Genomic DNA, 23,791 nt, shown 5'->3' on the forward strand with positions numbered 1-23,791 from the left:
GTTTTTCTGAGCAAAAACGACAGTTGTGTCTATTAACGATTCCATTATTTTGAAATCGACTTTCGTCGCTCCATAAAATTTTCGAGAGAAAATTTGCATCTTAGCTATACAAATCGGACAATGTCGCTAAGAAATACATTCTTCTAGCATAATCGCCTGGTTCTAGTTTATGAACTAGTTTACTTTTGTACGGGTGAAAAGAGTTTCTATGTAGAATTCTCCACGAAGAACTTATATCTTGGGGTTATTATCAACCTGCTGAATTACAGCAGCAGTATTTTCATCATTTGTAGCCGTCCTGTTCCTTTCTCTTTTAGGTTTTATGAAGCTGCCATATTCTCTTAAGTTTTTACATAAACTTGAAAAGGTTTTTCATCGGGGACTCTTCTATGCGGATAACGCCGTGCGTAAACTCTTTTTGCTTCTCTACAATTGCATCTGCATTCTCCAAACACCAGTAACATGTCTACTTTTTCCTCATTGCTAAATTGCACAATTTTCACATAATAATTCTTAGTTTATTTTAAACCGAACAAATTTGGATACTTCTTGTGACAACATGTGACAATTTTTTGATACAGCAATAACAACTTACGTTTGTAATTGCACTTAAAACAACTGCGATAACAATGGTTGCCATAGTAACTAACATTCAAGGCATACTTGTAAAAATAAGCGTTAATCACATTTTTTTATTAATCAAGAAATGTTTACTTTAAATCGGTATAACTTAGAAACGGGTAAAGTAAATAAGTTTGAGTAAATAACAAAAAAGTTTTTAAATAATATGTACTTTTGTATGCGCGTATTTCCAAAGTCTCTGCAATCGAATAATTTTTCGACGCGTCGCGACGCCCAGCTCTTTGCAGGCATCGAATTTTTTAAACTTTAGGAAATATCTACTTGACCCCACACTTTGACTACTTTTTACATAAATTAAAAATCTCTTTTCGTTTTGGACTTATTGGCGTGCGGAGTTTTAAGTGAAAAACCCTGTATACATTATATTTATATTTATCTGATGCTTGTCTTGATGTCAGTTCGAATCGTCTATATGGGGGTGTGTGTCAAAATGATAAATATTAATTTTCGTTAAAAAATTAAATGGAACAAACAATATTTCTATTACTTAATCCTCTCTCGATTTTATTAAGCATTCCCCATACCTTAGTATTTTTTGAATGTTTCCTTTCTTTCCATTGATTTAAAAAATATACGTTTCTTAAAATTCAAAATATTATTTAACTCCGCATTTCCTATATTTATTTACATTTATAACATTTTGTGTTAGCATGTAAAGTTTTTGTCTGCGATTCAACAATTGTTCGCACGCCAAATTGTTTTTTTTTTTTGCTTTTTTTTACAGTTTTGACAAAATTCAAACGCTAATTTTCGGGTCAACTGCGTACGGTTTGCGACATACGAATGTAATCCACAGGAGCCCGAAATTAAGAATAAACAGACATTTTATCGGGGCAATTTATCAATATTGCTGCCGCACAATAATCCGGAAATAATGGTGCGGTTTAGATTTTATGCATTCGATTTCATAAATTTTAAAGTAGCCGGGGAGATTACCGCTTTATTTGAAGGGGGGTGGGGGCGCATAGTTTCGTGATTTCTATAAATTTCAGATGAACTCTCGGTGGTGGTGTAAAGCGTTAATTTGTTTAAAACTAAATATGGCGCCAAGGTGCCGTCGTTATATGACTTTAGTAAATAAATCGTCCTATTCCTATTTCATGTTGAGTTCAGACCTTTCGATCTATCATGCCCGCACGTGTTCACTCGTTCTTTAGAAGGACCGCTGTACTCTCGATGAAGTACCGCTACCTCTTTCATGCTGAGTAATATCGAACGGTATGGTCTGTTCATAGATATAAGAAAGTGACCAATTGCTTTTGAATGGGATTATCCAAGTGTGGTCATTAACATACAATGCAACAAGATTATTACCTAAAGATTCGGAATTTAAATTCAGGTAAAATTGTGGTCCGTAATAGAAAATAATTTTATACCTACCTGTGTTTAATATTCTTTGGTTTGGTATACTACTTAGTTTAAGTTTATTAGTAACCATTCTTATTTCGTGTGTAGTACAGCGTGTGTTGAATCGTGTGCGAATTATGCAAAACATGTGGGAGTCTAGTGTATCTCAGAACATGTAGAAAACACTATTCTATTGAGACTAAGGAAGTTATAGACAATGTTTATTTGACTCTCATTGAACGTGATGCCAGTAAGCAAGTATTTTTAGAAGAAACGGCCACATTGACGAAAATTCCAACATCAACTGTGTGGAAAATTGTGAATAATCCCATTTCAGTGAGTGAGGAAGCGAGGTTGACATTTTCTAGAGTGTAGATGAAAGTATATTAGATATCTTAATTAGGAGGCCTGAAAAAGATGAAACCGGTGTTAAATGTGGCAGAACTACTTTGTGGAAGTTTTATTCAACACATGGGTTTTAGATTTTAAAAAATTGACCGAAGGTTAGTTTTAATGGAATCTTTTAGAATTCGGAAATGGCCACTGGAATATCTAGAAAAAATTAGGATTTATAGAGAACAACAAAGGGCAATTATTTACATGGATGAAACCTGGTTCGACACTTATGATACCCCGGAAAAGGGTTGGGTTGACTCAACTGATAAGTGTAAAACAAACGGCCCATCAAAAAGAGGTAAAAGAATAAAAATAAAATAAAAATGCATGGACAAAAAAATTACTTTTATACTGGTCAAGTTTTAACTTAGTATTCCTTGAATATAAGTGTTTGTTTGTATTAATATTTATTTAATGTTTACATTACAATAAGTGGTTAAATTGTATATCTATTATTATTATTATAATTATTATTATTATTATTATTATTATTATTATTATTATTATTAATATTATTAATGTATTGAATTGTTTACTTGGATATTGTGTGATATCAAGACCTACTGCTACAAATCAAAATAAAATATGAAAAAAGTTAAATTTTAAACTCAATTTTCAAAATAGCTTTAACTGAAAAGCTTATTTTTAGAACTACTTCAATAACTTAAAAGGCAACGTGGTCTCAAAATCGACAGTTTTGGATTTTCCCTGTTGTGTTTGGACATTTTTTTCGTCAATTTATCATTGTTGGAACACTTTGAATTTCAAAATATTATATACAATAGTCTTATCTAACGTTTTCAAAAATTGGGGTAGAATAAAAAAAGAAAATCGATTGGCTCGAATGCAATATAAATTAATTATAATTGTAATATCGAAAAAAAACAGTTGGATCAAATCAGATTACTCGATTATTCGATTAAAAAAAAAAGTACGTCGTTTTCCCAGGTGAGACACAGCAGCCCCCGAAGTTTTGTTTTGCTTTTGCATGTCGGTTCGAAGTTCGTAACCGTTAACGATAGAGTGAAATGTGCTTTAACAACTTGTCTAAATTAACCGAAACTCCGGGAGTATCCGAAAAGTTTCCGAGGTGCTGGCGGATAAAAACTTCTCGAAAGTTAAATTGCTGACGGTCTTCCGGGGACACGCTCTTTCGCGTCATATCTTGGGGACCGTCCTTTGTATATAACGATTAATTTTTGCTTCTGACTGATGTGAAAAATACAAATCAAAGTTGATCAATCTGTTTGTATATACCCAGGGTAGGGTAAATAATTCTTAAAATGTGAAAACGTTGCTGTTCTTCCATTTACTCGTTAACTCATTTAGTCCAAAATGCCTTATTCTATTATGACTCTTCCTCAATAAAGTGCCACTTATATTCGGATTTCTATCGTTCATGTATTCTGTCAAAGAAATTTAATATACACGGAATAATAATAATAATAAATCTTTATTGCCAAAAATTCTTTATTAAATAATTCTTAAAATGTGAAAATGTTGCTGGTCTTAATCCGCATCCTGTAATATCATGCCTTATTCTATTATGAAGAAGTGACTCTTTCTCAATAAAGAGCCACTTAAAAATGTGGGAGCTTGTCAACGAGAAGCTGGGTAAGAAAAAAACTCAACGCCGTATACGAATAAATGTTAATAATGTCAATGTAATTAATGATAACATAATAGCAAATGAATTCGGACAATTTTTTGCCACTCACGTGCAGTCGAAAACCGATACTATGTTCACTAAAGATGAAACTGGCACTCTTCCAACCACCAAGGGAAAGAGTATGTTTTTCATGCCATACACCGATAGAAACAAGTGATCTGTTGGAATCGATGAAATACCTATACAACTCATAAAAACTTGTGGAGATGTTTTAGCTCCATATTTAACTACTATTACCAATACGTCCGTTCTCTGCGGGCAGTTCCCTGCGGCATTGAAAAAATCAAAAATGATTCCTGTATTCAAAAAGGGAGACTCTGAGCTAATAGAGAATTGTAGGCCTATAACAATCGCAGGTTGGTTCTCTAAAATACTCGAAGAGGCCATGTACGACAGAATGACACATTTTTTGGAGCAAGAAAACATTATATCGAATGTGCAACATGGTTTCCGTGTTGGTTACTCAACGGAAACGGGGACTAATGAATTTGTCTAGTATATCTACGACAAACTCGACATGGATGAGACAGTTGTGGGAATGTAGAATGCCTGGGGTTTCGAGGTAATATCAATAGTTGGATAATATCATATATGAAGAACAGGGAAATAAAGTCAACGGAATGTACTCGAAACCGTTCAACGTCAACTTAGGCACGCCCCAGGGAGGAATCTTAGGTCCACTACTTTTTCTTCTGTATGTGAATGACCTTCCTGAGTTCCTCAATAGCAGCTGCCGCCTTTTTATGTACGCGGATGACACATCCATCTTCATCTCCGAAAGGAAAACTCAGGAGCTGATCAATAGGTTCTCTAGTGTTGTGGCACAGTTTGATCATAAATTTGGAAAAAAACAGTTGCGATCGAATTCACTTGTCAGTATGTTAAACCTCTGACTAACCTAGCGTGTTCAGCTTTGCGGGTTCACGCGTGGAGCTAAACCACACAACAAAGTTTCTCGGATCTTACATCGATGCCTTCCTAAAGTGGGACTACGATATAGATAGTGTTTGTAATAAACTGAACAAAACGTTTTTTGCAATGTTAACAATCAGAGATTCTTTCTTTGAAAGATCATTGATGACTTTATATTACGCCTCAGCATACTCGTCTATTTCATATAATATCGCAAACTGGGGACAAGCGAGTGATGCGGAGAGGGTGTTCATTCAGCAAAAAAGGATACGTAGGTTGATTTTCAGACTGCCACCGAGGCTATCCTGCGAAGATATATTTATAAAGTATAAAATACTAACAGTGCCTTGCATATATTTATTTAAATTATTCATCATCGTTCATAAAAATAAAGGCTCTCACAAGAAACACACGGATGTCCACGGTTATAACACCCGAAGCAGAGAACACCTTCTAAAGCCAAGACTGAACCACATGTTCTTCAAAAAATCAATTTAAAAAGTGCATCAGAAAGCTTCTGTCAACCAATGCTTTCTACGACCTGAAAGAATTTGAAACGTATATTACAGGAGTGCCCTGATGAGTTTAGTGATATTTTCTCTACATTTTGTCAATATGTTTGTACTGTTTGTATATCCTTTTGCAATGGTTCTAAACTGTACTGTTAAATTTGTGTTATCGTATTGTTTATATACATAATTCCATGTATCTTAATACTACTCTATAATGTACTAGTTTCCTGACGAAACATCCACTGTATACATACTGGGCTTTGTGAATAAAACTATCTATCTATCTATCGTTTGTGTATTCTGTCAAAAAAATTAATATACACGGAATAATAATATTTATTGCCAAAAATTCCTTTTTATTAAATAGTTCAAATTGCCTTATTCTATCATTAAGAAGTGACCCTTTCTCAATAATAAAGGCCCACTTGTATTCGTATTTATATTGTATAGAAATTTAATATACACGGAATAATAAAGCATTCTTTTTTTCAAAGAAACTTCCACAGGCTACTGTGATGCTTTTTACAAAACTTCTAGATTCCTCCTGCGTCGGTTTTTGCTTAGTCGAAATAGCTGACGTTTCGCCAATCATCCTGATGGCTTCTTCAGAGTTTGACTGAAACTGCAATCAGTTAAGAAAGAGATACCACATATATAGTTGATATATCCAACTCTACCACCTTCGATGCTTCGATCCAGAAGTTTTGTACGAGTTTAAATTGATTGAAATTTATTTTTGCTTTTTATGTTTAGCATTGTTGGTTTAGGATAGGTTTAGTTATTGACAATTAACAACTTAACACTATTAATAATGCCCTAATAACATCTGAGAACAGAACAGATCCCTATTGGTCCAATATCCAATTCAGATGATACCGTACAAAGCGTAGGCGTGCTTGTCGATGAGCTGGAGTAAATTTTGGACCAATTGCAGTTGTTTTTGGTTGGCAGGTTATTTTGCTTCAGTTTTCTTCTCACTGGAGTTATTGTTGCATTTGAACCGCATTGAGGTGACAATTTCATAGTATTGTTGACACAATAAGCCGTTGTAATTCGCCTTCTGCCTGGGGCGCCTAACAAAGGATCCAGTCTCCTCATGCCGTTGCCATACTCTCCGAACTGCTGCGCGTGTCATATCCAGTTGTCAAGCAACAGGTCGCTGGCGAAGTTCACTTTCGATTGAAGAGATAATTTGTGCGTTTTTTTTTTGCGGTGTTGTACGCATCAAGCTAACACAATTAAACGCTATCCAAATGGTTAAAAACGAGTAATGTGAAAATACTTACCGTCTAATGTAAAATTCAGCGGACATAATTCCATCAGTCTTGGAGGGGGATGCTTGAGGACGTGGTCTTCTTGCCTTGCTACCGACGTCTGATTACCTGTGATAACAGAATATTTAAAATATGAAGATAATAAGGTTCACTTGCAATATAAAAATACCCATCCCCGCGCGCCGCCTCTCTATCTAGCAAACAGCGTATAAATAATTCACTATGTTGTTAGCGTTTTGGCTTTCTTCGTTAGAAAATTTTCTTTGCAACTTGGCACTGCGACGTTGCGTTTTGTTTGCGAAGCTTCCCACGCGAAGACCACGAGAGGACCTTCGTGATGGTCAAGCCTGACGGGGTTCAACGCGGTCTGGTGGGACGTCTGATCGCCAGGTTCGAAGACAAGGGCTTCAAGCTGGTAGCGATGAAGTACACGTGGGCGTCGGAGTGTCTCTTGCGGAACCACTACGCCGAATTGGCTGACAAAGCGTTTTTCGCCAATTTGATCGAGTACGTCGGATCGGGACCTGTAGTGCCTATGGTTAGTAGAGGAAACAACACACTACGTCAGCATTCCTATAATTACCTATAGTACCATCAAATTACAGAAGAATTCTTTTAGCTCTCCTTGGATTTCTCTTGGATTTCCGGGAGTTTTTCCGAAAATATATGGAATTTCCCCAGAATATCTTTTATTACATGTATGCCTTCGGAATTCTTCTGAGGGCCTTGAATAGCTTACAATTTCACTGAATTCCTCTGGGAATTATTGAAATTATTTTCAAAATGCTTGGAATTCTCTCCGGAGTGCTTTTAATTACTTATTATTCCTTGAAATTCCTCGAACTCATCCTGGATTCTTTGTATCTAACTAACCAAAACTAACCAAAACTTTTAATTATGATTGCTTGGAATACATTCCGATTCTTCTATTTAATTCCACCGTAATTATTATTGCGGATTTCTTTTTAATTCCTCCAAAATGCCTTAAACTTAAACTTAGTCTTCTTTTGAATTTCTTCGGATTTTTTCGGAATTCCTTTCAATGACTTACAATTGTCCTAAATGCCTCAAATTTCTTCTGGATTCCATTGTAATTTCTTTTATTTGTAATCTTTTGAAATTTTTTTGAGTTTCTTCGGAATTCCTACGCGAAGTCTTCGGAATACCTCGGAATTCTTCTGGATTTCATTGTAATTCCAAATGACTTTCTCTGAATATATGGAAATTGAAATTCCTGCAGAATACCTTTTATTACATGTAAGCCTTCGGAATTCTTCTGATTTTTTTTGGAAATCCTGCGGAAGGCATTGAATAACTTACAACATTACTGAATTCCTCTGCAACTCATGGAAATTCTTCCAAAAATGTTTGGAGCTCTTCTGGATTTCTCTTAAATTCCTACAGAAAGCTTTTAATTACTTATTATTCCTCGAGCTTATCTTGGATTTTTTATATAATTCCTTCCTAAAACCTCTAATTATGTTTCCTTGGAATACGTCTTCTATTTAATTCCACCGGAATATGTTTTATTATTGTGGATTTCTTTGGAATTTTTACTTGCAATTGCTCGAAATACCTCAAAATTCTTTTAAATTTTTTCGGAATTTGTCTGAATGAATTTGGAATTCCTCATGAATATCTGTTATTACTTTTAATGTTTCGGAATTCCCTTCAATTACTTACAATTGCCCTAAACACCTCGAATTTCATCTGGATTCCATTGGAATTTCTTTTATTATTTGTAATTCTTTGAAATTCTTCTGAGTTTCTTCGGAATTCGTCCAGAAAGTCTTTAATTATTTTTAATTCCTCGGAATTCGCAAACTTTTTCCTTTCGTGGTTTGCAAATTATGAAATTTTATAATTGGGAATTATTAAGAAAGCTTTTAAACACACCCCAAAAGATTAAAATTACTATTTAGTGACGTAAGCGCTTCTGACGTTAATTTGTTTTTGTCAGACGCTTTAGATATTGCTTTTAAAATAGTTTGTAAGGAATGTCTAGGCCGTTAGTTACAATCAAAATAATTTATTTTGTGAACATTGTGGCATTTGGTACTTACGTTTTAGACAATGTTTCAGAGCTTGTGTTTAGACATGGATATTAACAACTCGATTTCCTTTGCTCATTGGTCAAATACATACAAGTTATGTTCAGCATTTGTAAATACTAATAATTAAATATTATGAATTTTTGTCCTGAATATTTTCACTGAACTCGCTAGTGTCTAGTATGTCTATTGAAATTTTTCCACGTTTTAGGGGCAAAAGTTTCCAGTGCCACGTTTTGAAATATTAGTTATTGTTTTATTAGTTTTTTCTTTAAATCCGCAGGTTTTAAAATAAAGGCTATATTTTGAACTAAATAAAGTTGTCGTGCTATGACGTTAAACGCACAATTGGCCTGATCGGACTTTCACTTCACATTGTACAATTCTTGGGTGGTCCGTTTCCCCAAGAGAGGTCGCCCGTGTGCGCCACCTTGTATATGTAGTCCGAACTAACCAATATATTACTAAATAATAAAATATAATGGTTGGAGGTGAACGGTGGTGCCTTGTAAAAAATGTTGGGAACCACTGGCACCGTTTGTAACTGACCAAATGGTCCCCTGTAGGTATGGGAGGGTCCGGGAGTGGTGAAAATGGGACGCCGCCTCATCGGAGCCACCAACCCCTCGGAGAGCGCCCCCGGAACGATCCGCGGCGATTTCGGTCTTCAGTCCGGACGAAATCTGATCCACGGATCCGACTCGATCGTCTCGGCGGAAAGGGAAATCGACTTATGGTTCGACGCGGACGAAATTGTCGGGTGGAAATCGAGCTTGGAGAACTGGTTTTACGAGGACTGACGGGGAAGGGCTTGTATCGAGTTGTTTTCAAATGTTTTCGTCGGATTCATCAGGCGTCCACGTTAAAATAAAAGCTTAGCGGTTCGAGCCCTTAACATAACACAAATTGCTATGTCGATGGATGTCATTCATGTTGAAAAAAGGTAGAATAATTATTTTTTTTAAAGTTGACGATGTGCCATTGCAATTTTGCAATTTGTGCAAAAACCGCCTCCAGTATCTAGGCTATAAACTTACTTATAAGTTTAGGAGAGCAGTTGAAACATGAAAACAACACTTTTTCCTTTATTTAAACTTCTCTGTAACTCCTTGGTTTTGTCAGTTAAATCAATATTCAGTAGTTAAAAGGCTGCAAAACTCTTGACTAAAGTTAATCGAAGGGGTACGAGAGCCATTATTTCAATTACAAATTTCGGGATGTCTCGTGTCTAACAGATTTTTGTTGCAGGTGGCTTTTTTTTGCTATCTTCGGTCATAGCTCAAATTTACAAACATTTTTAAAAGATCTTACTCTTGTGATATTGCCAATTTCATAAACTCATTGAATTGGCCTTGCTACAGATGAAATAAAAATGAAATCTAATAAAGTAATTTTGGTTAAAGCCATACCTCCCGTTTGATTCTGGGATTTTTCTTTGGTAGTAGAATTGATTATGGTATTTCAAACGGAATTTTGTGTCATGATGTTGTGAGATTTTTGGACGAGTGATAAATCTCCTTATTATTTCAAAGTATAATTACGAGTACATTGAAATAGTGTTATTTACAATGGTTTTCCTACATATTTTGAGTAAATCTATAGTCTTCTTCTACACTCTATGGTTCAATTTCTACGAGTAAATTAAAAACTAATTAAATAATTAACAATTATAACAACTAATACACTCATAATACGCACCCTTCTCACTCATGGTCAGTCTGTGCCTGGGATGTGTGTAATTCATGGTTCTTGTCCCATAAGCTTCCTGAGACAAACTATTTTCAAAAAGGTTTCTGGTTTCAAAAATGAACAGTACGAAAATTGCAGCTAAAGTTAAAATTTTATTTGTCCTAAATTTTCCCCTACATGATTCTCGAACGCTTAACTGCGATATAGTTCTATAGTTCACAGGGCTCTCTTTTGGCAAATAAAAATTATTTCTATGTCACTGCAATTTCCATATGTAACAAGACCGTATCTCATACCTATGTGTCTTAAAATTATTGTAATAAAGCATTTTTTTTTGTTTCCCATGAAATATTCCTACGTAATAGCCTAAGACTATATATTACGTTATTTAACGTATCTACTACATTATTTACATGATTTTCCCATGATAAGGTGCTATCCAAAGACACACCCAAGAACATTCTGCAACTCTTGATCGATTTGTTCTAAACCTTGTTACAGCAGTCTTAGCATTATTAATAACTAATTTATTTTTACCAAACCAATTTTCCGCTTCAATCTCTCAGCCTAGTTTTTGAGGTTTGGGGTGTCCTTATTTACAATTAAAACATTGGTATCATCGGCGTACTTTGTGATTTTACAATTTTGACCAATTTCATACAGTTCTGTAATGTTGTTAATATACAAAAGAAATAATATTGGCCCTAGTACGCTGCCCTGTGTAATACTTGCTGCAATATTTTTGCTTCTAAATCGTCAAGTATATGTTGTACGAAGGTCTCTTTTTGATAAAAAATGTCACCCGTTCCCACTTTTTGTGACTTGGGACATGTTAATGAGGTACTGGCAGAGGCCTCAACAAGCTCAAAACAGGATTTTAAAAATACGAAAGTGATAAGAATATTATGTAACTCATACGTCAGGTTTTATTTTTAATATGTATTCGTACTTTGGTCTCTCGGTTACAATTATCTTTTAATAGCCTGCAAAAAATTCGGCGTAAATTTTTGAAGTATGCATGGTATAAATTGGATGGAGTATATCCCCCATAAGGCTTTTCGGATACGATATTATTAAATGGTTTTGCTTGATGATTATAATTATTTAAGGACTTTATTTACAGTTGTTAATAACTTGTTCGATTGCTCTGACCTGTTATTTAGAGTAAATTTGCTGGTTTCCTCATATTAACTCTAGACATAGTAACACCTTTTTCTGGCCACACCAAGAACAAATGTTTTAAAAGTTTCTCCCATTTTCTCAATGTACTCCGAATATGGCTCTATTAATTATAATTATTAATTTTAGTCTTTTCCTATTCTCTTGTTATGCTTATGTTAGTTAGACTTTAGATTAAATTTCGTATTTTGTACTGCAACCCACTTTTTCTTCTTTAAATAAATAATTATGATATTTAAAATATAAGTTTGATTTCCCACGTATTTGTAAATCATCATGTATATTTGAAAATAATTTGAAATTGTTTATTTTAATCTATAACTTTTGTATTTAATATTTTTCTGTATAACAAATACAAAAATAAAAGAATTAGATTAGAGCCTGTAATTTTTCTAGTTATCTTTTCTTTCTATCATTCATAGTTTCGATCACACTGTACACGCCGTATGATCGAGAAAGGGTAGCTGACCTTTTGGTCTTTTAAATCCTGTTCGATAATATATGGGCGGGTGGGGCACGGCGGCCCCCCTCAAAAATTAACCAAATTTTTTCTTCTTCCAATGATTATAGATTCTGATTATTTGTACATTTTTAGCCCTTTGCTTAATATCAGGGGAAAAATGGACCGCTGAAAATTTCAAAAAAAAAGCTATAATTAGATTATTGAAAGTGTTATTTATTGGATAATTCTATAGATGTCGCCTAAAGCCAGAGCTTTCGAAAATCTTATAAATACCAAAAACAATTTTTTTAATCTATAGAAAAATAGTTTCTAATCAGTACCGTTTTTTTTTATTAAATACTTTTTAATAAATAATTATAATTGTTATATATAACATTATAAATTTGGGTGAGTGGGGCACGACGGCTTCGCAAAAAATTTGGGTAAGTTTAGTTAAAGTTTGTCAAAAATAAATCGACTTGCTGGTTAAAAGCCACAAAAAATCCTAACAAGCTCCACCCACCCCTAGGTGTGTATCAAGATTGAAAATTTCGAGTAAACGCCCCGTTGATAACCGTACGTCTTTTATTATATTAGTGGGCGGGGACGGCCGGAACGGCAGGTTAAATATTTAATCGGTGAAAAACGTCCCCGTCCCGTCGTAAATTCCCCAGTCCGGCTTTACATTTTATGTCTCGATTAAAGTTTCATCTAGATTTGGTCAATATCGAAGAGGCGGTCGGAATATTTTAGAGTCTTCTCGGCCGTCGGCCTGAGGATCGGGCTTTCGGGGGTTGAAATTGGGAGGGGGGTAGATACAGATTCTTTTTCAAAGGGTTAAGTCAGGGAGATATGGGCCACCTTTTGAAAAACTTTAAAAAAGCTTTTTTTATTTATTCGAATTAGGCTCTGCAAAAAAGTGTTTGGTTATTTATTTGGCGCATTTTAAAGGCTAACCTAACAGAATGAATAATTATAAAAAATAAAATAATAAAAATTTAAATTGGCCCCCATCTCTCCTAGAACGTAAAGCAGAGATGAACCACCGACGCCACACCACATAGTTGGCATATGTTGGTGTAGGAGGACGCATTCCAACCAGCGATAATCGTCGAAATAACCAACGCATTGATTTTCGAGGTCATCAAAGGTTTCTTCCCCACCAGACAAATCATCCAAGGTTACATCTTCATCAGATTATGAAGAGGTAGACTCGCGCTTGCGTATTTTGTAAACACCTTTTCTGTAGACTTTGATGCTTTCTGTTTGGAATGTTTTTCTTTCTTCGGCTTGGATGGCTAAGGTATTTGTTTTTCTCTTTGCTTCTTCTGGCGAATACGAGTCATGTGAGTTGGTGAATTTAAGTTCCCCATTAGGCTAGTTCGAGCGTTCTTCATCGTTGATATTATATTAGGAACAGATGTTAGTTTTCCTTTAGGAGGTTCTTTCGAAACCTTTCTTTCTAACTGCATTTCGGAAGGGCCTGGTTGAAGGGAATCACGTCCCCGAGTAGGGGATACTTCTGCGATGCCAGCTTGTTCCTCAAGTTCGTTTCTTGGATGTACCGCAGTCTCATTTGTTGTCTCTCATTTGTATTTCATCCAAATTGTAAGACCAAATTCCTGCCTCCTGATGAGACGGCAAGGCTTCAATCCTGCGGTGCTAAATATCACACCTGCGATGCGCCTCGGATACGGAAAATCATACACGCAGCACTGCTTTAGTGCAGATGCCGTCCCTATCCTTTATATACGTATCTATATACGACACACAGACTCGAACAATTTCGGAAAATTTACGATGGGAACATGGCGCGACACCCGAGGGCGGAAAACAAAACGGGTGGTTGGGGGAATCGTCTAAAGGAGCCTTGAAATATGAAATAAAAAAAACCTAACGTCGAAAGGAGCCGCCGTAATGTTCGCTTGTTTATGGTCTCGGGAGTTGTTTAGAGCGTCTAGAAACGGCAAGCCGCGAAGATTTAATTTGTTTTGTCTAAAGCCGCGAATCTAGGGGGGAAGAAAACTCGTTTTTCTTTTTTTTTTAATCTGAAACGTTCGTATCGTTTCATGGATATCTTACAAAATCGCTGTTATAGATATAAAATCCTTGTTATGTTGGGAAGAGAGGATAATATTAACAATAATTTAAAAAGAGATTCTGCGACTTCGTCATTAGTGCTAAATAAAAAGTAGGAACATATTTTTAGAAAATTTTACCAGTATTCTTGGCTTGAATGGCAGGGAATAAAACTGTGGTTACGTAATGTGACTGTTGACGCTTGACAAGTAATATTTTTACGTTCATATAATAACACCTTAGCATCCCTCAGGAACCATGGACCGTGTCTAAGCAAAGAATTGAACTAACAATCATCAAACTAAAAAACCGCCACTCTATAGGAGAAGATCAAATATCCAACGAAGTACTGAATTACTGAAGTACGGAGAAGAGGAACTATCAAATGAACTTCACCTATTCTTTAACAAAATAATTAAGACCAACAAAGTAATAACTGATATTTAAGAAAGGAAGCAGAAAAGACCCAGTAAAATAGCGGGGAATCATACTGTTAAGCTCAATACTGAAGTTATTGACTTAAATCCTATCGGACGAAATATCTTCTGGTGGGATGGGTGAAGAGCAACAAGACTTTAGAAAAAATATATCAACAATAGATGTCATCTTTGCAATCAGGCAGATTGCTGAAAAGTCTATAGAATACAGTAAAACAGTGTATATGTGTTTTATAGATCTCACAAAAGCATTTGACGGCTTAAAAGACGTGCACCAGACTTAATAAAGTTCGTAGTTGAGTTAAATACCGACAAATACAAGTGGAGGGCAGAAAAACACGTAAAATACCCATGCAGACAGAAATAAGACAAGGCCACAGCCTGAGCCTTTTCAAACTGATTATAGATGAGCTAATATCTGAAGAGAAGAAAATTTCAAAGGGTTACCGACTAGGGGACAAAGAAATTAAGATAATTTGCTATGCGGAAGATGCCATGTTATAACTGAAGATGAACCTACAGTTCGAAAACATCGCCTCCAAGTACAACATGGAGAAGATGTAAATTAGCTTTATATCTCGGCGTCAGCATCACGAACAGCAGAGGTCTCCAAAAAGAAGCAAAATGCCAAACAACCAAGGCAGCCTTAATAGCAGAGTACCTGCGAGATGTAATATGGCGAAACAAACATAACAAAACATAGACACTCGACAACTCGAGAGCAAAAAGAATCGTCCGAACAGTGGAAATGAGAACTTTAAGATCTATGACAGGCTACACACTGAGCGACCACAAAAGAAGCGAAGACATCAAAGAACTTTACGGTATCCTTGATATGGTACGATGGTCCCAAAACAGAAGGCGCGAATGAAGAGATCATGTTGAACTGATGGATGACCACAAACTGCAGGAAATTGCAAGAGATGGTTTCCCAAGACCGAGCAGACCTCCTGGACGTCCCCCATACGATGGAATGAGAGCTGCAGCTCATCTTCCTAGCTACGTGTCTGACTACAGAGTACAAGGCAAAAGCTTTATAATAATAAGAAGAGATATAATAACATGGCCTGCACTGTTTTTTTTGTTCTGTTGTTTTACTCAATTTATTAATAAAATTAAATTTCGTAGCAGAAAGTGTTGAATTTGGGGAAGACAAGTTTTTTTTGGTCGACACACTCATATGTTTTTGTAGATATATTTTGGTTAGTTGTATTCGGTTGTAGATATATCATTTTTGACCACACTTTGGACTTTGCATTTGCGTTTTTGTGTTTCAGTTTTAACTAAGTGTTGAAATATTGTTGTTATTTGATTGGTCATTAACATTTTCGTTTCAGCAACTAACCATAAATACAAGAAGCTCGGTTTTCATGTGATCACATTTACGATCATTTCCTGTGCATCGGTGTCGGTTAAGTTGCAAGCCCTAAGTTTAAAGTAGATTTTGGTACAATAAGTGGATGATTATCTCTAGGTCTAGGTCTACATAAATTTATTTATAGGGTGCGTACGGGATTTGAGGGCATCGATATATGTGGCTGTAATATATGAAGAACAATTTTTTCCTGCATGTCCTCACAAACTCTGAATCATAGAAAAGACACAAGATTGAATGGTCGAACATTTTTATGGGCACATCACCCTACACTAAGGGCCACCTGGTTCCCCGGATCTTAACCCCCTTGATTAGGAGGATGTTATAACAACCACAATGATCAATATGATTCGGGCATCTCGTGATTTTGCAATAAATATGAGTAAATAAATTTTAATATCAATTTGTCGTCAAATATCGTACGCACCCGGTATTTATTCGCTCTCTGGGATATAATCAGGTTAAACCGACACCATGTCCTCTCAAGAATTACAGTAGAAGTTTGGATAACATGCAAAGGAACAACAATACAAATAAAAGAGAAAGGGAGAAATAAATGACGATGAATGGAGTGCAACATAGGAAGGACTGACAACCATTTTAAAATTTGAAATAAATACAAATAGAACGCTGACTATTAATTAGGATAAACATTTTGAAAAATTATGTAGATAAAAAATCATTAGAAGCTATTTCTGAAAAGTTCAAAATTTAGTCATTTTTAAATTGCTGTAATTAATCTTCTTTTAATCATAATCATACTCACGGTTTTGGAAAGCTTAAAGACTCAACTCTAACAATAGAAATTGTAAAAAATCACGAACATTATACGTAAATTTAATCTTAGTGAAAAAGAATTTTTCCATGTTAATTAAATCTGAAACTAAAACCCCTTAAAGTTGAGCTACAGGGCTCATCTTTGGTGAGGAAACATTTGAGAGGGTAAGAGCTAAAAAAAAAATTGTTTTTGAAGCACCCTATTGTGGATACTTAAATTGATCTGTAAAAGTACCCTATGCTAAACAGGCGTTATGTAAATGTGTTAAAAGGAGCAACAAACTGTCAGAATATTATTTCATTTTTCGGCCGTTAATATTATAGATGTATAAACAAGACGAAGTAATTAATTCTATTAGAAATAATTCGCTGAGCTTTCCGCTGAAATTCTTCCGCTATTCTTGTCGCAGTACGTGTGTAATCGGCGTATCTTTTCCACGATCTACTGGACAAATACGTAATCATTTCCGAAGGTAACTTAATTTCGGTCGCTGTTTGTTCTTTCGCGTTTTCAATTTCTGCCGCCTTAAAAACCGTCCTTGGATAAACGGACTGAAAAAATAAACGCCCGAGTAGTTTCAATCGAATGCACGCGGATCTCATGCTCTGAGCTGTTTCGATAGCTAACAGTCTGGAGAATCTACAAGAACTAGTGCGGTAATATTCCTCTCTGTCTGAAACAGCTCAACGCGCTTTCACTACAACCAACCAATAGAGACATCAGCTTGGAGCTGAAAAACGAATAGCAGTAGAGTAGACAATATCAGAGGCTATAGCGAAACGCCTTTAAGATGTGGATTTACAGAAGAATCCTGAAGATAACTTAGACTGGAACGCAATGAGATGCCAGCCACAACTTTTACTCACAATTAAAAAACGTACACTTGAATAATTTGGGCACGTCATGTAGGTAGAAGGAGAATCTCCTGATTGTAAAACCTTCGCAAATGGTATGGAGCTATTCAGATGTTCTGCCAGTAAAGTTCGAGCAGTGAGCCAACTGTTCTTAGCTATATTTCCACCATTTTTCGATTTTATTTAATTCACTAATTAAATTAGAATTCTGATTTGTAAGGAGTAAGAACCTAGTAGAAGCACGATAGAAGCATGTACTTAGGTACCTGGCACCTTGGTTCAGTGGCGTATTTATACGAACAGACAAAATAGAACAAATCAAATATCGAGATAGAGATGGGTTTATTTTTTAAAAGAGAGTTCCTTAGAGTTTGTCACCACTGTAACGAAATGAACAAGTTACAGTGAATCTTGAATAATAAAAAGTGAAAAAAAAATGTACAGGCATGCTTTCATGTCAAAGTCAGACTTTTCTGTGTGTTGTCTTTGGAGCTTTACCGGCTTTCCTAGTGCCATTTGTTTGTCTGGAAACTGTTTATGCAATATGAGTACCTGCCGATAGTCGTACTATAAAAAAAAAGATTTTGAATTTATTTGTAAAATTTGTCGACTTTATGTAGACGTTTGATATTTGGGCCTACTCAGTCAAGTCAAGACCAAATACAATAAAGCTAAAACGGAGTGACTTAAGTTTTAAGCCCCGTTTTTGGTCAGCTCTGTGACAAGTTGCCCTTGAAAACTTCTATTGGGCGTCTGATTTCTTATTTTCGATTTCCAGTTTTGGCTTTTTGAGTCTCAGTTCCGGAGCTTGGGAAGCATTTTGGCGTTTTAAATGCAATGACCACTTATCTTGTTTAGTCAGAAGCTGCCTTACCACGTGGCATTTTTAACTGTTAATAAGAACAAACAAAAAAACTTTTGCCAGGAAAACGGGTACAAATAGTCACTGCGCGAAAACTTAAAATCATGATTTTCATGGTTATGTACTACTTTTAAAAAGGTTTGTGGTCAGTTCGCAGAGGTTAATTTGGACGTTGGGGATTTGGGATCAAATTACCTTTTGCTTAACTTAACTAGCCAAATAAGATAAGAAATCCACACGGAAGAATACATCAAAATAATGATTGACTATTTTGCTGTGTGGTAATATGGAAAGTGAGAAAGAAGATTCGTCAATAATAGGTTTCTAACAAAAAAGTGAGGATGACAACAGAAGTTATGACAAGACGACCGAATAAATTTCGCAATAAAATGAAAAAAGAAAATAGAAAAGTTGTTCTTTTCTTGGATCCTAAAATGTTAAACTAGTCTTCTTGCGGCAAAACACTACTTCGCATTGTCAACTTTTTTTTATTTATAGACGACAGTGAATGTGGTTTTAAAATTGCCAAGAAAATAGTTTGTTTGATGTAGACGACAAAATGCCATTTACCCATTTCTTTCTAAAAGTTTGTAACGAAATTTTGGATTTAGATGAATTTGCTTCTATTGATAGTGACATGCCTACAGAGGGTCCAAACTTCACTATTACGGAAGCTGTCCAAGAACTGCGCAATAGTAAAAAAGATAAAAACTGTGATGACAGTGAAGCGGTTGAATGTGAAACACCAAAATCTAGTTTATCTAGCATGACCGCAGTTAAACCCAAATGTTTAAACTCAAGCTAAAAAAATTAAAGCAAACAAAGATTAACAATTTTTATTTGATATGAATATCTTGCAATGTTAGTAATAAATGATAAAACAATAACAAATAATAATATCAAGTGTTTTCTTTTTTTTTTGAGGAGGAAATGCTTTATGCACACCACGCGCCACCACGTGGTTTGCGTCGTGGTAGTGTGGGACTCTCCGAGGTTTCGGACTACCCACTAAAACCCCCTGTTGCTCCAATCGTTACACCCAGAACCGTCGTCGACATATCTTCAGGTGCAACCAGCAGTGTTTGTTTATCCTTGTTCCTGCCTTGTTTGTTTTTGTCTTTCAGGTTCGTCTCTCTTTCGCTCAAAATTCTTCTTACCATATTTTTCACAACCCGCCAATTTTCTGCGCTTTCCACCATCTTCGGTACAAAGGAATCTAGATTTAGCGCACAGCCTATTGCGAAATATGTTTCCTCCCTTAGCTCTCTCCATTTCGAACACTCGAACAGGGTGTGTTGGGCGGTATCAACCTCGTATATGCAGCGGTCCGTGTGGTCCTTGCCAAATCTCTTAGCGTAAACTCTAAAACAGCCGTGCGCGCTTAGGGCCTGTGTTAAGTAGTAATCTGTACTACGATGTTTGCAATCTAGCCACATTTTCAGGCTCGGTATGGGCTTTTTGGTCCCTTGAGCCTTTAGAGTCTCGTTTTGCTACCTTTGTTGCCAGATATCTAGTGCATTTTCGCGTTCAGTAGCCTTTTTGTTTTGTGGGTCTCCGCCTTTGTGTTTATAGATGTGCTTTCGTTCATTGACCATCAAGTCAATTGGTAGTACTCCTGCAACAACCTGCAGTGCTTTTTGGGATACAGTTTTGTAAGATGATGTCACACGCAAAAGCATTTTTATTTGTGTTCTTTCTACCTGACATTTGTATTTTTTGACTGTTAGCACTTCGCTCCAGACCGGAGCACCATACAGAATAATATTGTGCATAGCGCTGCACAGTACTGCTCTTTCTTCGCTCTTGGGTCCTCTTATACATTCGGCATAATTCAGGCTAAGCTGGATATTTTTGCTTCTGCTTTCACAGTTACACAGTCAATATGTTTTCTGAAACTTCTTCTGTTTTCTATGGTTATGCCTAAGTATTTCGCTGTTTTAGAAGGGATCACCCTCGTTCCTTCCAAGTTGAAGGCAATGTGATCTCGCTTACGTCTTCCCCTCAAAATGACTGCCTCTGTCTTGTCTGGTGCTAAAATGATTATTAAAATGAAAAAAAATCTGTAAAAATTAATGAATTTATTTGTGAGGTTCGCTATTGACGGGTTTTGCTATAATCATATTTCAAGTTTTATTCGTTCAAATTTTACAGACTGTTGAACATTAAAACGAAATTTTTCGATTTTTTGCTTTCATCCGCCTGAAGTTTCGCATCCGCATTAAGATAATCTGGGACCGAGATATCCGCGTTATATGTTTGCTGGTGGAATTTATTTTTGATTGAAATTTAAACTCGCCACAAAACGAGAAAACTGCCTCCTACAAATCCCCCTCCTACTAAGCTTGTTTCGATACTTATTTATGGCACTATCCCCAACGCTTAAATAAATATCGGCCCTTTCGTATCATTTTACGTCCATTGTTCGTTTATTTTTTCATTTTTAACGGCGATGGGATCGTTTGAACCTGAATTCGGGAATGGAGTTAGGATATTTGTAGTTCATGAAATTATTGGTTCAAAAACAGTTCAAGCAAAATTATTGACCTGTTGGATTAACTACTTAGATATTTCTCAATTTTCATAAAGTTCTTCTATAAGACATCCGAGAGGCTTTTTTTCTGTTCCTGTCGGGAGACGCTCACTAAATATTGAATTTATACGCAATAAGTCTAAACCGGAGAATGTTATAATTGAATTCATTATCAAGCTGTACTAACACTTACGGAAAGCCTGGGAATGAAATACAGAAATTGATTTTGTCTTTTTTTACTGTTGTCTGGTCTGGATTTTTTTTTAATAATTTTATCTATAATGGACGGATTGTATCCGTTGTTCAGTGCAATTTGTTTAATGGTATTAAGTTCTTTGTTGTAATTTTCTGTTGAGAGTGGCGTATTAAGAAGTCTGTGTATAAAAGAGTGAAATGCAGCCATTTTGTGTATACAAGGGTGATCTGAGCTGTTATGTATGACTGTGTCCGTGTGTGAGTGAGAATGAAATCTACTAAACCTCATCCACATCCTGAAGTGGAATACTGGGAAATAAGTTTTGTACATCAAAAAACAATAGTGTTTCGTTAGAAGTGATTTTGATATCTTTAATTTTGTTGATTAATTCAAAAGAATTTTTTATTGCAAATTTTGGTTTAAAATCTGTGTAGAACTTCTAAAATATTTACTAATTTTCTGAGAGTTTAACTGCTGGAGCCGTCACATAAGACATATACATATATTATACAGAACACGAACAATTTAAAACAATTACATACATGGGAGAACCCAGTGAAAAAGTTTCAAAACATTTGTCAAAATGTAGTTTAAAAATAGCTTTCAGAACTAACAATACAATAGGACAATTTTTAAAAAACAGTAAAACGAAATATCCGAAATCTCAAAAGTATTTTTGTTTGTTGTTATTAACAGTGCCACGTGGTAAGGCAGCTTCTGACTAAACAAGATGAGTGGTCATTGCATTTAAAACTTCAAAATGCTTCCCAAGCTCCGGAACTGAACGGAACGCCCAATAAAAGTTTTCAAGGACAACTTGTCACAGAGCTGACCAAAAACTGGGCTTAAAACTTGACTTGGCCTTGCTACAGGTGAAATAAAAATGAAATCTAATAAAGTAATTTTGGTTTAAGCCGATGTTAGTGTTTTTACTGACTGTTACACGTATTATACGATTCCATCCCTCCTGTTTGATTCTGTGATTTTTCTTTGGTAGTAGAATTAATTACATGCAAGAATTTGAAATGCTTGAAATTTAAAAAAATGTTCAAAATTACTAGAACCTGAACAGAGGGGGCTTTGAGGTATCTGCAGATAGACCTCATGGACCTCTACATTTAACAAAGATTTTAATATTCTGTGTGCAACATAGGTATTTAAAAAAATTAAATTAAAAAATTACTTTCACAATTTAATAGTTTTTTTTAATCTTTCATTAATTAAACCTCCAAGCTTTTTTTTGCTTTGAATTTATTTAATTTTTTTTTAATTTATGAATGAAAATAATTTTCATTGGGCATTTGTCAAGGCATTTTTCTTGCTCTTCGTACCTTTCGGATTATGCCAGTAGGGGTAAAAATAACAACAAAAAATTATGCAAAGCCTTGGCATTAGAATAATTAAAAAAGTAAATAAAAAAAAAGTTCAAAATTAATGGAACCTAAACAAAGAGGGCTTTGAGGTATCTGCACACACATTTAGCAAGTATTTTAATATTCTGTGTGCAACGTAGGCATTTAAAAAAATTAAATTAAAAAATAGCTTTCACAATTTAACAGTTTAACAATATTGGTTAAATCTCCAAACTTTTTTTTGCTTTTAATTATTTTATTTTTTTTATTTATGAATGAAAATAATTTTCATTGGGTAGTTGTCAGAGCATTTTTCCTTGCTTTCCGTACCTTTTGGATTATGCCACTAGGGGTAGACATATTAAAAAAAATAATTTATGCGAAACTTTGGCATTGGAAAACTTAAAAAGATAAATTAAAAAAAAAAGTTCAAAATTAATGCCACCTAAACAGAGGGGGCTTTGGGGTATCTGCAGATACACCTCATGGACATTTAACAAGTATTTTAATATTCTGTGTGCAACGTAGGCATTTAAAAAAATAAAATTAAAAAAACTAACTTTCACAATTTAATAGTTATTTGTTTTCTAATCAATCATTGATAATTAAACCTCCAAGCTTTGTTTTGGTTTTAATTTATTTAATTTAATTTATTAATTTTATTTTTTTCATTTATGAACGAAAAGAATTTTCATTGGGTAGGTATCAGAGCATTTTTCCGTGCTTTCGCATCTTTCGAATTGTGCTAGTTAACTTCATTTTGACGTTACTTGTTTTGTGAGACCGGCCAATTAATAATCTAAACGTAGCGTAGCCCAGACAGGAACCCGCCAAGGGTTACAGTTTCCTTTGTGGCTAGCACGAAATTGAAGGGTGTGGGGGGGTACTTAAGATCGAGGACGGCGTTTACGGTCCTCTTTTGTTTGTCAATTCCGGAAAATTCATTATTTACTTCCGGTCGAAGGAAAAGCAAACCTCTCGTTGCCCTCTGTTTTTAACGAGAAAACGCGATTTTGCCGATTGGCATCGGTCAAAGCCGCGATTCAATCCTAACTTTTTATAAGATTTGAAAATGTTTTGTATTTGATATTTATTTAAAGCTCTGCTTTCATTTGGAGTCGAAAAACCATTATAAATAAAACCAATATATGTTAAATAGGTGTTAGTACTGCGAGCAATAAATAACAATTGAAAACAAGAAATATTATATGGCTT

General features: G+C 35.2%; 2 protein-coding genes across 3 annotated transcripts in view; both read left to right on the top strand.

Moving 5' to 3' along the window:
- LOC132697860 (FK506-binding protein 2) overlaps positions 1 to 23,791 on the top strand; it is a 38,196-nt gene that overhangs the window by 4,425 nt on the left and 9,980 nt on the right. The window lies entirely within an intron of this gene.
- On the top strand, positions 6,571 to 12,008 carry LOC132697861 (nucleoside diphosphate kinase-like). The gene is made up of 2 exons (XM_060663573.1): positions 6,571 to 7,290; positions 9,370 to 12,008. Exons 1-2 carry the CDS (start codon positions 7,090 to 7,092, stop codon positions 9,601 to 9,603), a joined length of 435 nt encoding a protein of 144 aa, XP_060519556.1. The 5' UTR covers positions 6,571 to 7,089; the 3' UTR covers positions 9,604 to 12,008.

This window comes from Cylas formicarius, unplaced genomic scaffold (assembly GCF_029955315.1).
Source record: "Cylas formicarius isolate icCylForm1 unplaced genomic scaffold, icCylForm1.1 PGA_scaffold_2__14_contigs__length_35257938, whole genome shotgun sequence".
In the NCBI taxonomy this organism is placed as follows: domain Eukaryota; kingdom Metazoa; phylum Arthropoda; class Insecta; order Coleoptera; family Brentidae; genus Cylas; species Cylas formicarius.